Below are 12783 nucleotides of genomic sequence, written 5' to 3'. Positions count from 1 at the left end.
CCCCCCCGCCACCCGGCCAAGTTCTGCATTGAATGTGCACACACAGAAGATGTGCTTTAGGCCCAGCCTCCCTGCTGTTTGGAAGGCTGAGACGAGAGGATGGCTGCCTCAGAGGCTAGAAGAGGGCATCTGGTCCTCTGGGACTGGAATCACAGATGGTTGTAAGCTGCTGTGTGTTTCTTTAAACCTAAGTCTCTGAAGAGCAGCTAGTGCTTCCAACCTCTGAGCCATCTCTCCAGCCTCCTGCATGGGATCGTTGGATAGTGAATGAAGATACATAGAAACTTATTGAGGGCAATGATGAGTACATTCTTCCCTTTCTTTTTTCCTTCCTTCCTTCCTTCCTTCCTTCCTTCCTTCCTTCCTTCCTTCCTTCCTTCCTTCCTTTTTCTTTTAGGAGACAGTGTTTCTTTATGTAGTCCTGGAACTCACTCTGTAGATCAGGCTGGCCTTGAACTCACAGAGATCTGCCAAGTGCTGGGACTAAAGGCGTGTGTCACCATGTTTGACTTACTCTTCTAAGTTAAAAAAAAAAAAGGTGTAAAAGAGGATACAAATGCAGCTTATGGGAAACCAGTAATCCCCACCAAGAAGGCTAAGACAGGAGGATTGCATAGCCTGGCTTGTTTTAAGACAGGATCTCACTATATAATACATGCTGGCTTCAATTTAAGATCTTCTTGCCTCTACTTTTTCATGATGGTATTAGTTAAGACTTACTTTCATGTGTAGGAGTGTCTGACCTGTATTGTATGTATGTATGCTATGAACATGCAGTGCCCACAGAGACCAGAAGACGATGTTAGATGCCCTAGAACTGGAGTTACACAGTGGTGAGCCACCACATAGGTACTAAAAACCCAAACCAGGCTCCAAGAGCATCAAGTGCTCTTAACCTCTAAGCCATCTCTCCAGCCTTTATTTTTGATAATGTCGAGGGGAGGGGAGGGAGGGTGTGTGAATGCAGGTGTCCTTGGAGGCAGAGGAAATGGTTTCCTGGAACTTTAGTTATAGGCAGTTGTGAGCAGCCCCACGTGTGTGTGTGCTGGAAACTGAACTTGGCTTGTGTGCAAGAATGGTGTGTGCTCTTAACTTCCCAAGCCATCTCTCTAAGCCAATAGCGGTATTTTTTTTAAAGAGTCATTAAAAGAAAAAAAAAAAGGCTTTGCAGTGGTGGCACACACCTTTAATCCCAGCACTCAGGAGGCAGAGGCAGGCAGATCTCTGAGTTTGAGGCCAGCCTGGTCTATAGAGCAAATTCCAGAACAACCAAGGCTACAGAGAGAAATCCTGTCTCAAAAATTATTATTTTGTGTTTGTGTGTATAGGTGTGTCTGGTCCGTTGGGTGTGTGCACTTGAGCGCCGCTGCTTAGGGAGGCAGAAGTATCAAGTCCCCTGGGCCTGGAGTTACAGGTGGTTGCCAGCTGCCCAGCATGAATGCTGAGAACTAAGCAAGTCTACTGGTAAAGTAGTAAAGTACTATATGGTTTAAAAAAGATAATGGAGACTGGAGAGATGGCTCAGCAGTTAGGAGCACTGCCTGCTATTCCAGAAGTCCTAAGTTCAATTCCCAGCAAACCACATGGTGGCTCACAACCATCTGTAGTAAGATCTGGTGCCCTCTTCTGGCCTGCAGGCACACATGTAGACAAAACACTGTATACGTAATAAATCAATCTTTAAAAAAAGTATTAACAAGAAAAATAAGAGTTATTTTTTAAAAAAGATAATGTGTGTCAGGTGGTGGCACACACCTGTAATCCCAGCACTCGGGAGGCAGAGGCAGGCCTGGAAAGATCTCTTTGAGTTCGAGGCCAGCCTGGTCTACAGAGCAAGTTCCAGGCCTGGCTCCTTAGCTACTGAGAAACCCTGTCTCGAAAAACAAATGAACTAACAAATTATGTGTATGGGTTTTACTAGCACATTTGTCTGTTTACCATGTGTGTGCCTGATGCCCTCTAAAGATACAAGAGGGCATTACATCCCCTATAACTGGAGTTACAGTCTCCCTGAAACACTGTGTTGGTGCTGGGAATCACACCTGAGTTCTGTAGAAGAGCAGCCTGTGCTCTTAACCACCGAGGCATCTCTTCAGCCCCACTTTTAAAAAAAGATTAATTTAACTTTATTTTATGTGCATTGATGTAAAGGTATCAGATCCCCTGGAATTGAAGTAACAGGCAGTTGTGAGCTGCCGTGTGGGTGCTGAGAATTGAACCTGGGCCCTTTGTAAGAGCAGCCAGTGTTCTTAACTACTGACCCATCTCTCTCCAGCCCCCAGCCCCACTTTTTAAGTATTATAATATAAAACAAATACAGATGTGTTGTTGGGGATGAGTTTTCACTGTGGCCAAAGGAAGTTATATGTAAAAAGTGGAGGGATTTAAATAGGAAAATATTCTATGAATTGTCTAGATACAAAGGCTGAGTGATCAAGAGTGGCAGTTCATGTACCTTCCAGTAAACAATGGGAGATGAGCAGTGTAGTTTTCTATCAGAAACTGTCAGCCTGTATCTCACTGCAGGGCCCGGGGACGATGGCTTAGCAGTTAGAGAACTTGCTACTCTTGCAGAGCGGGAGTTCAGTTTTCAGCACCCACTAGTTGTGCACCTCAACCAGCTCCAAGGGATCCAATACCCTCTTTTGGTCTCTGAGGTACCCAGGGGCCATTTGACCAGTTTTGTTTTTGTGAGTTGCAAATTTTCAAAATTACAGAGCTTGATGGTTCATCCCTGTAATCTCAGCACTCAGATGGCTGAGGTGGGAGTTCTGTGCTAGGTTAAGCTACACAATCAGACTGTCTCAGTTTTTTCCCCTCAGAATTAAAAACTGTCTACTGAAGTGTTCTTTAAAACAGTGGGTCTGGAGTTCTAGGCTAATTTATCTCTTTATAGTTTGTTTTGTTTTTGTTTTTGTCTGAGACATGGTTTCTCTGTGTAATAGTCCTAGCTGTCTTGAAATTCACTCTGTAGACCAGGCTGGCCTTGAACTCAGAGATCTGCCTCCCAAGTGCTAGGATTAAAGGTGTACGGCACCACCACCTGGCCCTTTCCAGTATTTTTATAATTCCTTCATTTTTAGGTTTAAGAAATCCATGGTGAAGGCCTTGGACTCCTATGAAGAGAAAGAGGATGTGGCAATTAAAGAGGTAGGAAGAAAGGCGTCTGCAGAGGAGCTCTCCCCATGATCCGGAGCCACCCTAAGCATTCTCTCTCCCACAGATGGCAGCTCAGATCCGGGAAGTAGAGCAGAGTCGGCAGGAAGTGGTCCGATCTGTCTTAGAGGTTTGTTTCCCTCGGCGGACCCAGAGCAGTATCCAAATCCACTGATGCCTGGCTTACCCTGGTCCAGCATTCCAACTGTCAACTCTTCTCATAGAGCTAATGGGTCACAAGTCGATATGCCTCAATTCCCTTCTCTGTGGGGGCAGGGCCCCTCAATGGAGACGTGGGCAGGGCTGGGAGTTGGTAAAATGGGCAGTATCCTCCATAATATTTTGGGGTCTGGAGTGCGGGCTCATGGCCCAGGGAGGCTGTTAAGCACCTTAGACACATTTATTTTTCCTGAATCAAACTCAGCCTCAGGCAGAGCCAGATCCAGAAGAGGGCTCTTCGGCGCCTGGAAACTGGAAAGCAACCAACGGGTACGTTGTCAGGGATCCTCTTTTGTTGGATGCTGCAAAATGGGAACAGATCTAATGTTTACTGTCCTCATTGCTCAAGGACCTCATCTGCCAGCCTGGCTCCCCTGTCTTTCAGCCATGTAGCCTCCAGCTCACAGCAGGTATCCCACTTGGACCTGCAGCGTGTTCCAGAGCTTGACTGGATGGAGACTGGACAGCAGCTAACATTCATTGGCCATCAGGTACAGGTACAATGGACAAGCAAACCGGAAGGGGTCATTGACCCCTCAGTTCCCAAGACGGCTGTCTTGGCTTTTCTACCTATTCTAACCATCTTCTCTTCCTGCTGGTTTTCCCTTACTACATCCTTCTGTGGTAGTGTTCCTAGACGCTATTGCAACCTTTCAGGGTAATATCTACTCTTGATACAGGGTATCCACATTTGGGTACTCGAACAGGCTATCTGAAATTACGCCCCACCACCCTGCCATTGAATCCTAGCACTCCTTTCTGTGTCTCAAATTGCTGTGTAACTTTGTTGAGCAATTTTACCTGCCTACCTCAGTCCCACCTTGGGACGGTTCAGTGACAATGGTAGCCTTGTCAGCTGTGTTCCTTAAAGTTTGCTGTCTCCAGCTTTGAGTATTGTATCTCATGATTTATCTGGTATCTTATTTTCACCACAGGATATACCTGGCATTGGTAACATCCACTCAGGTAAGTTTCTGAGCAATGTTTCTATGTCTGCAAGACAATTTTGGGTGCTTTGTTTTGATTTTTGGTTGTTGTTGAGACTGGGTCTCAATTTGTAACTATGAATGGGGATAGCTTGGAATTCAAGATATCCACCTATTTCTGCCTCCTAAGTGCTGAGGTTGAAGGTGTGCATCACCATGCCCAGCTGTTTTGATACAGGTTAATCCTTGAGCTCCTGCCACAAATTTTTTTTTAAGATTTAATTATGTATAGTGTTTTGCCTGGATGCCAGAAGAGGGCACCAGATCTCATTACAGATGGTTGTGAGCCACTATGTGGTTGCTGGGAATTCAACTCATGACCTCTGGAAGAGCAGCAAAAATAGTGTTCTTAACCACTGTGCAGTCCCTACCAAACTTTTTGAAGTGCTAGAATTAGACAAATATACCTTATACCTTATCTGACCTGTTTGCTATTTTCTTTTTAAATAAAGCCTTAGAATTGAGCAAAGAGCTCATTTTTAAGAGTACTTGCTGTACAGCAGGACACAGCTTCCAATCCCCAGCACCTATACAAAAAGCCAGGTATGATCCTAACACCATTAGATGGAGACAGGTGGATCCTGTGAGTTTAATGACCAGCCAGTCACGCTAGCTGGAACCAAGCTTGTTTCAGTGACTTTTTTCTGGACAAGGTTTTGTTTTTTTTTAATATTTATTATGTATGCCAGACCTCATTACAGATGGTTGTGAGCCACCATGTGGTTGCTGGGAATTGAACTCAGGACCTTTGGAAGAGCAGGCAATGCTCATAACCACTGAGCTATCTCTCCAGCCCCCACAAGGTTTCTTTATAGCTTTGGAGCCTGTCCTGGAACTCCTGCTGCCTCCCCAGTGCTAGGATCTCAAGGCAGCAAGACTAACAGCCACAGAGGAACCTTTAACTCCAGCACTTAGGAGGCCGAAGGCAGGAAGGCCTTGATTTTGAAGCCAGCTTGAAGTACACAGTGAAACCAACTCCAAAAGGAATAAAAAGCCAACCAAAACAATGTTTAAAGTAACTATACCCAGTGCTTGGCTGTTAGGTGAGGTGGCACTTCCTATAATCTTGTGGGACTGTAACGTACCACCTTGAGAGCTCAGCATACACTCGTAAATGTCAGGTCTACATCCTCCACTGCCTCTGCCTTCCCCAAAGTGCCAATGTTGGAGACAGTGTTTCTCTGTATAGCTTTGGGGCCTGAGAACTCACTCTGTAGACCAGGCTGGCCTCAAACTCAAGAGATAGGCCTCCCTCTGCTGGTGTGCCACCAGCTCTCAAGCTCCAGAAACCTCAGATTTTTGATTTTGAGTACCCCTGGCTGGGCCGCATCACATAGTAAAGGGCTTTGCTTGTTGTAGGTGCCACACCCCCATGGATGATCCAAGAGGAGGAACACAGCTCTGGAAACCTACCAATAGGACCTTCCTATGAAGAATTCCTTAAAGAAAGTAAGCAAGCTAGTTTCACACTCAATGCCACTTTTCTGAACTGGTTGCAGTATAGTGGCATGTGTCAAGGGAACCAGCAACTTAGCTTTTGGAGACAAAACTACTCAAGTAGTCAGGTCACCATATCTCCTATTTGCAGAAGAGAAACAAAAACTGAAGAAACTCCCCCCAGAACGAGTTGGGGCCAACTTTGACCACAATTCCGATACCAGTGCAGGCTGGCTGCCCTCTTTTGGCAGAGTCTGGAATAATGGACGCCGTTGGCAGTCCAGGTATGTGTCCATACTCTAATCAGCTACCTCCTATATGTTTTCTATTCATCTTGCTAAGTCTTCATTTCCTTTCAGGCATCAATTCAAAACTGAAGCCGCAACAAGAAACAAGCAGTCACACAAGGGAAAAAGCTGAAGAGCCCTAGCCTGATAATCCTATGACCTCAGAGCCAACAAACCCATTCCAACTACTACTTCGAATGCCAGATCCTCTCCAGTTGTATTTCTTAGGAAACAGAGCACCCACTGGTTTGATTTAATAAAGTTTTATTTTTCCAAAAGTACAGCTGATTAAACCTGCAAAAGGATAAAGAGAGATAAAGTCATAATCAGTATCTCAGAGGGAGCACGCAGTATTTCAATGCCAAGAGCCCTTTGGTTCTCTCACCTGTTCATGCATCCTCACCAGCAGCTGGGGCATCTCCACCCTTTGTGTTTCTGGTGTAAATTACTTGGGCTCTGTGCTTTGAAACCAGCTTGATAAGCCCTGAGGAAAAAGGGTAAGATCTTAATTTTTTTGTGTTTGAAGGACTTTGCATGAATGTATGGCACATGTGTGTCTGATGATCTGAGAAGGCCATCTGATGCTCTTACAGAGTGCTTTGACTCATCTCTCCAGCACCAAGGACATGACTTCTTTTTTTTTTTTTTTGGTTTTTCGAGACAGGGTTTCTCTGTGGCTTTGGAGCCTGTCCTGGAACTAGCTTTGTAGACCAGGCTGGCCTCGAACTCACAGAGATCCGCCTGCCTCTGCCTCCCGAGTGCTGGGATTAAAGGCGTGCGCCACCACCGCCCGACTTTTATTAGACCCTAAGTTCTTAGAGTGGTATTTGAAAAGAGGGTCTTACTCCGTAGCCTATGCGGGCCTGGAACTTAGGATCCTTTCAACCTTCAATGAGCTGGGGTCACAAGCGTGAATCAGTGTAGCTGCTTTTAAGATTTACTTTGTGTGTGTGAGGGCACACCTTTAATCCCAACACTTGGGTGTGACAAAGGTGGGTCTGTGTGAGTTCAAGGCCAGTCTGGCCTATAGACCAAGTTCTAGGGCAGGCTCCAAAGCTACAGAGAAACCCTGTCCGCCCCCCCCCCCATTACTATGGACTAAGTGCGTGTGAGTGGAGGTATCAGAATGCTAGTGTGTTGAGAAGTCACTTTTCTTCCACTCTGTTGAGGCAGGATCTCCCCTAAGAGGTTAACTGGCGTGAGAGCTCCTGGCTGATTCTCCGGTCTTACCATTAAATGTTGGGATTACAAACTAGGAGTCAGTGCACAAGGGTCTCTCTGTAGGACACGCACTTCTATTCCAGCACCCAGCCCCATCAGTGTATTTAGTAAAAATGACTGTAACCAAAACATCTGAGGCAGGAGAATAATTTTCCTGGGCTATAGTGACACGGTTTCTCTAATAGGGCATAGTGGTATTACCAGTACCCGAGAAGCAGAAAAGGTCAGGAATTCAAGACCATGTCAATAACCATATTATACACCAGCAGTAAGCTTAGACGGCGGTGACACACATCTTTGATCCCAGCACTTAGGCGGCAGAAACAGATCACTAACAAGACAACCCAACCCCCAAACAAAGCACATCATCTTTTACCTTTACTAAGGAGCTCCTGAAGAGCTGCCCTGGCCAAGGAACCGCGAATCTTCAGTCTCTCAGAGACCACGGCTGGAGTAATAAGTTTATAGTTGGGCACTTCCTTACAGAGTTTGTCGTATGTAGCCTTGTCAAACAGGACTAGATTGTTGAGCTTGTCCCGAACTTTGCCTTTGGACCACTTCTGCTCATAAGAAAATCAAGAGAACACTAGTCAGCAATCCCGGCAGAATCATTTTTCCCAAATATCCCAACTGTGAGAAACCCCCTGGTTATCATATCATATCAGGTAAAGACTTTACAAAGAGTCCGGACAGCAGCTCTGCAAATGCTGTGGCTTTACACAATGTTCGCCGTGGTTCTCAACCTACGGGTCACCTATCAGAAACTTACATTTTATTCAGCAGCAAAATTACGCCAGGATTGATACCAGCACTCAGGAGGCAGAGGCAGCCTGGTCTACACAGAGAAAACAGTCTCGAAAAGCTAAAAGCAGTTAAGAGGTAGTAGCGGAAATAATTTTATGGCTGGGGTCATCAGACACTATTAAACGCCTCAGCATTAAGATAGTTGAGAACCACTGTTTTAAGGGTATGTACCACCAAATTCTTGAAATAAGGCCAAGAATCAGTAGAGAGGCGCAAAGTCAACAATATGTTTTACGTTTCTAGAAATTCAAGATCTAAAGAAAAAAAAAAAAACCCCACAGTACAAGTTCATGAAAGATGCCCCCCCCCCAGAATCCTCTATTACAAATGGCTACCCCGTACCTTCTTTTTGGCCTTGCCACCGGACTTATTTACTGGGTCTTTGTCTTTTTTGGCCGACTTTCCGGCATCTTTCTTCTTCTTGTCATCCTTGGGCGGCTAGGGGAAGAAAGCGAGAGTGCGGGCTGGTCATAGCGCGGCCCCAGTCGCCCCGACGGCTGCATCTCCCCGGACCCATGGCGGCGGCGCCGGAGCACATGGACGCAATGCCCGCAGCAGCCCTGAGACGCAGCCACGCAGATCCCAAAGCGCTCCGTATAGCGTCGCCTTCACCGCTCCCCAGCACCGCTCGGCCCTCTGAACCCCGCCGCCCAACAACCGCGAGCCTCACCATGATGAAGTTCGGAGAGTGGCGACGACCACTGCAGCCTCCCTAAGATGTCGGGAAAAAAGGAAGCCCGGCTCGCCAACAGTCCCAGAAACCTCAGCCACACGAAAGTACTTCCGGGGCAAGAGGTGGAGCCAAGTTGCAAACTCCGCCTCACCCTCCTGCGAGATCGGGGTGGGAGGCGTGGCTTCCAGCCTGCAAGCCACGCCCCCAGACGCTGGTTGTGAATGCGGGGCTGTGCTGAGGGTCACCCGACAGACACTAACGTTCTTCTCCGACTCTGAGACACAGTAGACCAGTGCCCAGAAATTCGTTTCTTCGAACTATGGGGGCTTGGTCTGCGCGTGCGCTTCAGGCAGATGGGAGGAGAGCAGAGGCGGGGCTTTGACGCCAGTTCCGGAGCTGGAAGGTCCGGAAGAGGCCGGATGGTATAGCGCCTTAGTGGTAGCGCAGAGATGGCGATTTTCAGTGTGTACGTGGTTAACAAAGCCGGCGGCCTGATTTACCAGTGGGACAGCTACTCGCCACGGGCTGAAGCCGAGAAAACTTTCAGTTACCCGTTGGACCTGCTCCTCAAACTGCACGACGAGCGAGTGTTGGTCGCCTTCGGCCAGCGAGACGGCATCCGGGGTGGGCTGGGCTCGGCTCGAGGGCGGGGCCGGCTCTGCGGAAGTGGGCTTGTGGGTGGGTGCAGGATTGGGCGGGCTGAAAGGGGGCGTGGATCGGAGCGCCTCTGATCCTTGGTCTCTTCTGCAGTGGGCCATGCCGTGCTGGCCATCAATGGCATGGACGTGAATGGCAAGTACACGGCCGACGGGAAAGAAGTGCTGGAGTATCTGGGTAACTCTGCGAACTACCCCGTGTCCATTCGATTCGGTCGGCCCCGCCTTACCTCTAACGAAAAGCTCATGCTGGCTTCCATGTTCCACTCGTAAGTCCTCCCCCCGCCCCCCTTAAACTTTTACTCCCCAGCAGCTTTTTCTTGGATGCCTAAAGTGTTTTCTTTGTACTGACAATCATTTTGTACCTCTAAGTGGCTCAATTCTGGTGTCATGAAGAAATAACTGACAGAATATATCCAGGTTTGAAGTAGTTTTAACTCAGCTTCTCACCTCCTAATCTTAGCCCTAGCTTCTTTAACATAAGGGAGTTGATTTTTTTTTCTTTGATTTTTCGAGACATGGTTTCTCTGTGTAACCCTGGCTGGCCTGGAACTTGTTCTGTAGACCAGGCTGGCCCCCAATGCACAGAGATCAGCCTACCTCTGCCACCCAAGTGTAGGGAATAAAGGTGTGCGCTAGCACTGCTCGGCTCGGTAATTGAATTAAGTAGACATTCAAAGTCTTCTGTGACTACCTGCCGTGTGAGGTGTGTCGGCTTAGGCATAGCCATGAACTAAGAAGATATGCATGTGTTCCCTAGCGTGTTGGCTTTAGCTAACATTTTTAGTGTAAGATGTCTCATGTCGGGACTGGAGAAATGACCGAGTGCTTGATGCTCTTGTTGAGAACCAACATCCATATGATAGCTTACAACCGCAACTCCAGTTCCAAGGGATTTGATGCCGCCTCCTGGCCTCCGTGGGTACCTGGCACACACGTGGTATACACACGTACATACAAAAACCTCACACACTCCCGTAAGCCATTTTTACTTTGTCCTTTCTGGTACATAAAGCGGCCTGTAGAGGAGGCGTAGAAATGAACTGGCTTCACTGTCAGCAGCTGACTGAGTGACCAGACTTGAGACCATAAATAAAAGAATAAATAAAAATTAAATAAATCTGAGGGGAACACTGCTGCTGGGTAGTTCACACTCTTTCTCCTGTCTGTCCTGGGCTGTAGTGAACTCCTCATCTTGAGGAGCACTTTTCCCTCACCTCACCTGGTACATTGCCAACTTTACCTCCCTCGCGTACAGGCTCTTTGCCATTGGCTCCCAGCTGTCTCCGGAACAGGGAAGTTCAGGCATCGAGATGCTGGAGACAGACACATTCAAACTGCACTGCTTCCAAACACTGACAGGTAGGCACCTATAGGGATGGTTGGATTTGACCAAGGGATTGACCAGAGAAAGCTCTGGTAAATAAGGGCATGGATGGTGTCAGGTTTCCAGGGACAATTGTACAAATATATCCATTTGTCTTGGGAATCCAAAACCAATATTTAATCAGAGGCTGATTTTGTTTGTCACCCAGTGTGCTCAAGCCTGGTTATCTGAGTTTGGATAAAATCCACGTCAGTTAGGCTTCACACATTTTGGAAGATGTGTTGTTCCAAATAAAATGTGAAAGCCAAATAGAGATGGCCTTTCAATTCTGCTTCTCATTGCTTCACTCCTTGTTGCGGATAACTGAACTGCCAGAGTTTTGTCTTCTGCCTGTCTTGTTTCTGCTGAGGGATTCCAAGACTAAAAAATGGCATTTAGATCCCAAGTCTGGGCATTCGGTCACCTGGTGACAGTGAAGTCACTTCATCTCTAGCCTCCTGTGTTAGCTGCTTGATGTGGCAATAGGACAAAATAAAAATGGGTTTATGGGTCTTACGAAATGAAAGGGCTGCACAAAATGTAGGATGACGTTTGCTGCATTCTCTGTTCTTGGGTAACCGGACCTGCTTTTCTCCAGGGATCAAGTTTGTGGTCCTGGCAGATCCTAGGCAAGCTGGAATAGATTCTCTTCTCCGAAAAATTTATGAAATTTACTCAGACTTTGCCCTCAAGAATCCATTCTACTCGTTGGAAATGCCTATCAGGTAGGTAGTCCCATTCCCCAGATACTGTCAAAGCCTTACGTGGTCTCTCAAGTGTGACCAAGTATTGCCTTTAGGTAAGGCCAACAGTCGCCAGCTTTATTTATCTTGAGAACACGGGATTTCCTTGAGCTTCGTGTTCTTCAGTAGTTTCTACTAATTCTCCCTCTACCCTTTGTGGCGGGGTCTGACACCTCACAATTTTTTGTCTTCTGGGTCTGGCCTAGATGTGAGCTGTTTGATCAAAACCTGAAGCTAGCTCTAGAGGTGGCAGAGAAGGCTGGCACTTTTGGACCTGGGTCATAGGCTGAACCTGGAATGAACGCCCTAAATTCTGAGACATGCTGCAGAAGGGCTTTGCTGTTTCCACTCCAGTGAGGATCCTATTGCAGTAGCCTTGTTAATATACTTGAAAGTGGGAGAACACTGAGCCCGGTGATAGGGACGGCTCCTGGGCTAGAATGTCTTGTTCCCTGCCCTTCTGTATATACCACAGTCCTACGCCCTACTCTGTACAGATTTATTTATGGAGGATGCTGGCTTAGCAGTGCTTTAATAAACATTCCTTTGTTCTAGTGTTTGTTGTCCTAGCGTATGTATGGTTTGGGAGAAAGGCATGGGAGGGGAAGGCAGAAATGGTAAGGGCATTCTGCAAAGCTGAGGTCCTATCTCCTAGCAGAAAACAAAATAAATTGATGTTCATTAGCTGACATAGTAGTTTGATTCCTGAGCCCTGGATGAAGTTCCAGAACTGATTTCCCAAGAGCCTGAAGTGTGCTGGTGGGTGATGGAGTACTTGTTAGCACTTAGATTCAAGCTAAGTTTTATCTCAGTATGCACTCTAACCCTAGGATGTACACACTACTACAGTCAGAATTTAGCAAAGTACAGAATAGCTGTGCTTCAAAGTCCTCAAGCCAGTTACTGATGGCCCGTGCTGGATTTGGATCCATGCTTTCTGACTTCCCTCCGTTAAGTTATTTAACCTGCCTGCAACCCCACAGTATACAGTGTCCAGGTGATGCTGGGCTTGTACTTAAAAGGCTCCACTTATTCTCCTGTCTTACTCCAGAGAAAAGTCTTTCCCTTTGGGGGCGGAAAGAGCAGATACTGATAAGAATACTTTCCCAAGCTGGGCGATGGTGGCACACGCCTTTAATCCCAGCACTCGGGAGGCAGAGGCAGGCGGATCTCTGTGAGTTCGAGACCAGCCTGGTCTACAGAGCTAGTTCCAAGACAGGCTCCAAAGCCACAGA

The 12783-nt window shown here is 47.1% G+C and overlaps 3 protein-coding genes across 4 annotated transcripts in view; 2 read left to right on the top strand and 1 right to left on the bottom strand.

Moving 5' to 3' along the window:
* The window catches only part of Ccdc84 (coiled-coil domain containing 84), a 7738-nt gene extending 1382 nt beyond the window's left edge, over window positions 1-6356 (top strand). Inside the window, exons 4-11 of the mRNA XM_005347186.3 lie at window positions 3084-3150; window positions 3224-3286; window positions 3581-3645; window positions 3761-3866; window positions 4311-4341; window positions 5721-5810; window positions 5950-6082; window positions 6158-6356. Of these exons, the coding sequence (XP_005347243.1) occupies window positions 3084-3150; window positions 3224-3286; window positions 3581-3645; window positions 3761-3866; window positions 4311-4341; window positions 5721-5810; window positions 5950-6082; window positions 6158-6218 (616 nt within the window). The 3' untranslated portion in view covers window positions 6219-6356. The remainder of the gene's footprint in view (window positions 1-3083; window positions 3151-3223; window positions 3287-3580; window positions 3646-3760; window positions 3867-4310; window positions 4342-5720; window positions 5811-5949; window positions 6083-6157) is intronic.
* On the bottom strand, window positions 6334-9060 carry Rps25 (ribosomal protein S25). Its single transcript, XM_005347187.3, has 5 exons — window positions 8781-9060; window positions 8453-8548; window positions 7683-7866; window positions 6471-6569; window positions 6334-6379 (listed from the first exon to the last, which is right to left on the bottom strand). Exons 1-4 carry the CDS (start codon window positions 8781-8783, stop codon window positions 6475-6477), a joined length of 378 nt encoding a protein of 125 aa, XP_005347244.1. The 5' UTR covers window positions 8784-9060; the 3' UTR covers window positions 6334-6379; window positions 6471-6474.
* Window positions 9061-9147: 87 nt separating this feature from the next.
* Trappc4 (trafficking protein particle complex 4) lies at window positions 9148-12102 on the top strand. Of its 2 annotated transcripts, XM_005347188.3 has the most exons (5): window positions 9148-9407; window positions 9534-9708; window positions 10698-10801; window positions 11404-11530; window positions 11755-12102. In XM_005347188.3, exons 1-5 carry the CDS (start codon window positions 9233-9235, stop codon window positions 11831-11833), a joined length of 660 nt encoding a protein of 219 aa, XP_005347245.1. In that variant the 5' UTR covers window positions 9148-9232; the 3' UTR covers window positions 11834-12102. The 2 variants fall into 2 exon arrangements, with proteins under 2 accessions (XP_005347245.1, XP_026635109.1); XM_026779308.1 differs by lacking the exons at window positions 9148-9407; window positions 10698-10801 and having other exon boundaries at window positions 9573-9708.
* Window positions 12103-12783: the final 681 nt, after the last annotated feature.

Source organism: Microtus ochrogaster, chromosome 5 (assembly GCF_000317375.1).
Source record: "Microtus ochrogaster isolate Prairie Vole_2 chromosome 5, MicOch1.0, whole genome shotgun sequence".
NCBI lineage: Eukaryota > Metazoa > Chordata > Mammalia > Rodentia > Cricetidae > Microtus > Microtus ochrogaster.
The sequence above is the reverse complement of the archived record's forward strand: the minus strand, read 5'-3'. Positions and strand labels throughout refer to the sequence as shown.

Bases quoted from the DNA above. Each gene is read 5' to 3' on its own strand.
- Rps25 (XM_005347187.3), bottom strand. The intron at 7,867-8,452 runs GTACGGGGTAGC...TCTTATGAGCAG, and splicing joins GTGGCAAGGCCAAAAAGAAG to AAGTGGTCCAAAGGCAAAGT. The intron at 6,570-7,682 runs GTAAAAGATGAT...CTTTTTCCTCAG, and splicing joins TCAGGAGCTCCTTAGTAAAG to GGCTTATCAAGCTGGTTTCA.
- Trappc4 (XM_005347188.3), top strand. From the start codon at position 9,233: ATGGCGATTTTCAGTGTGTACGTGGTTAACAAAGCCGGCGGCCTGATT. The intron at 9,709-10,697 runs GTAAGTCCTCCC...CCTCGCGTACAG, and splicing joins CTGGCTTCCATGTTCCACTC to GCTCTTTGCCATTGGCTCCC. The intron at 10,802-11,403 runs GTAGGCACCTAT...GCTTTTCTCCAG, and splicing joins CTGCTTCCAAACACTGACAG to GGATCAAGTTTGTGGTCCTG.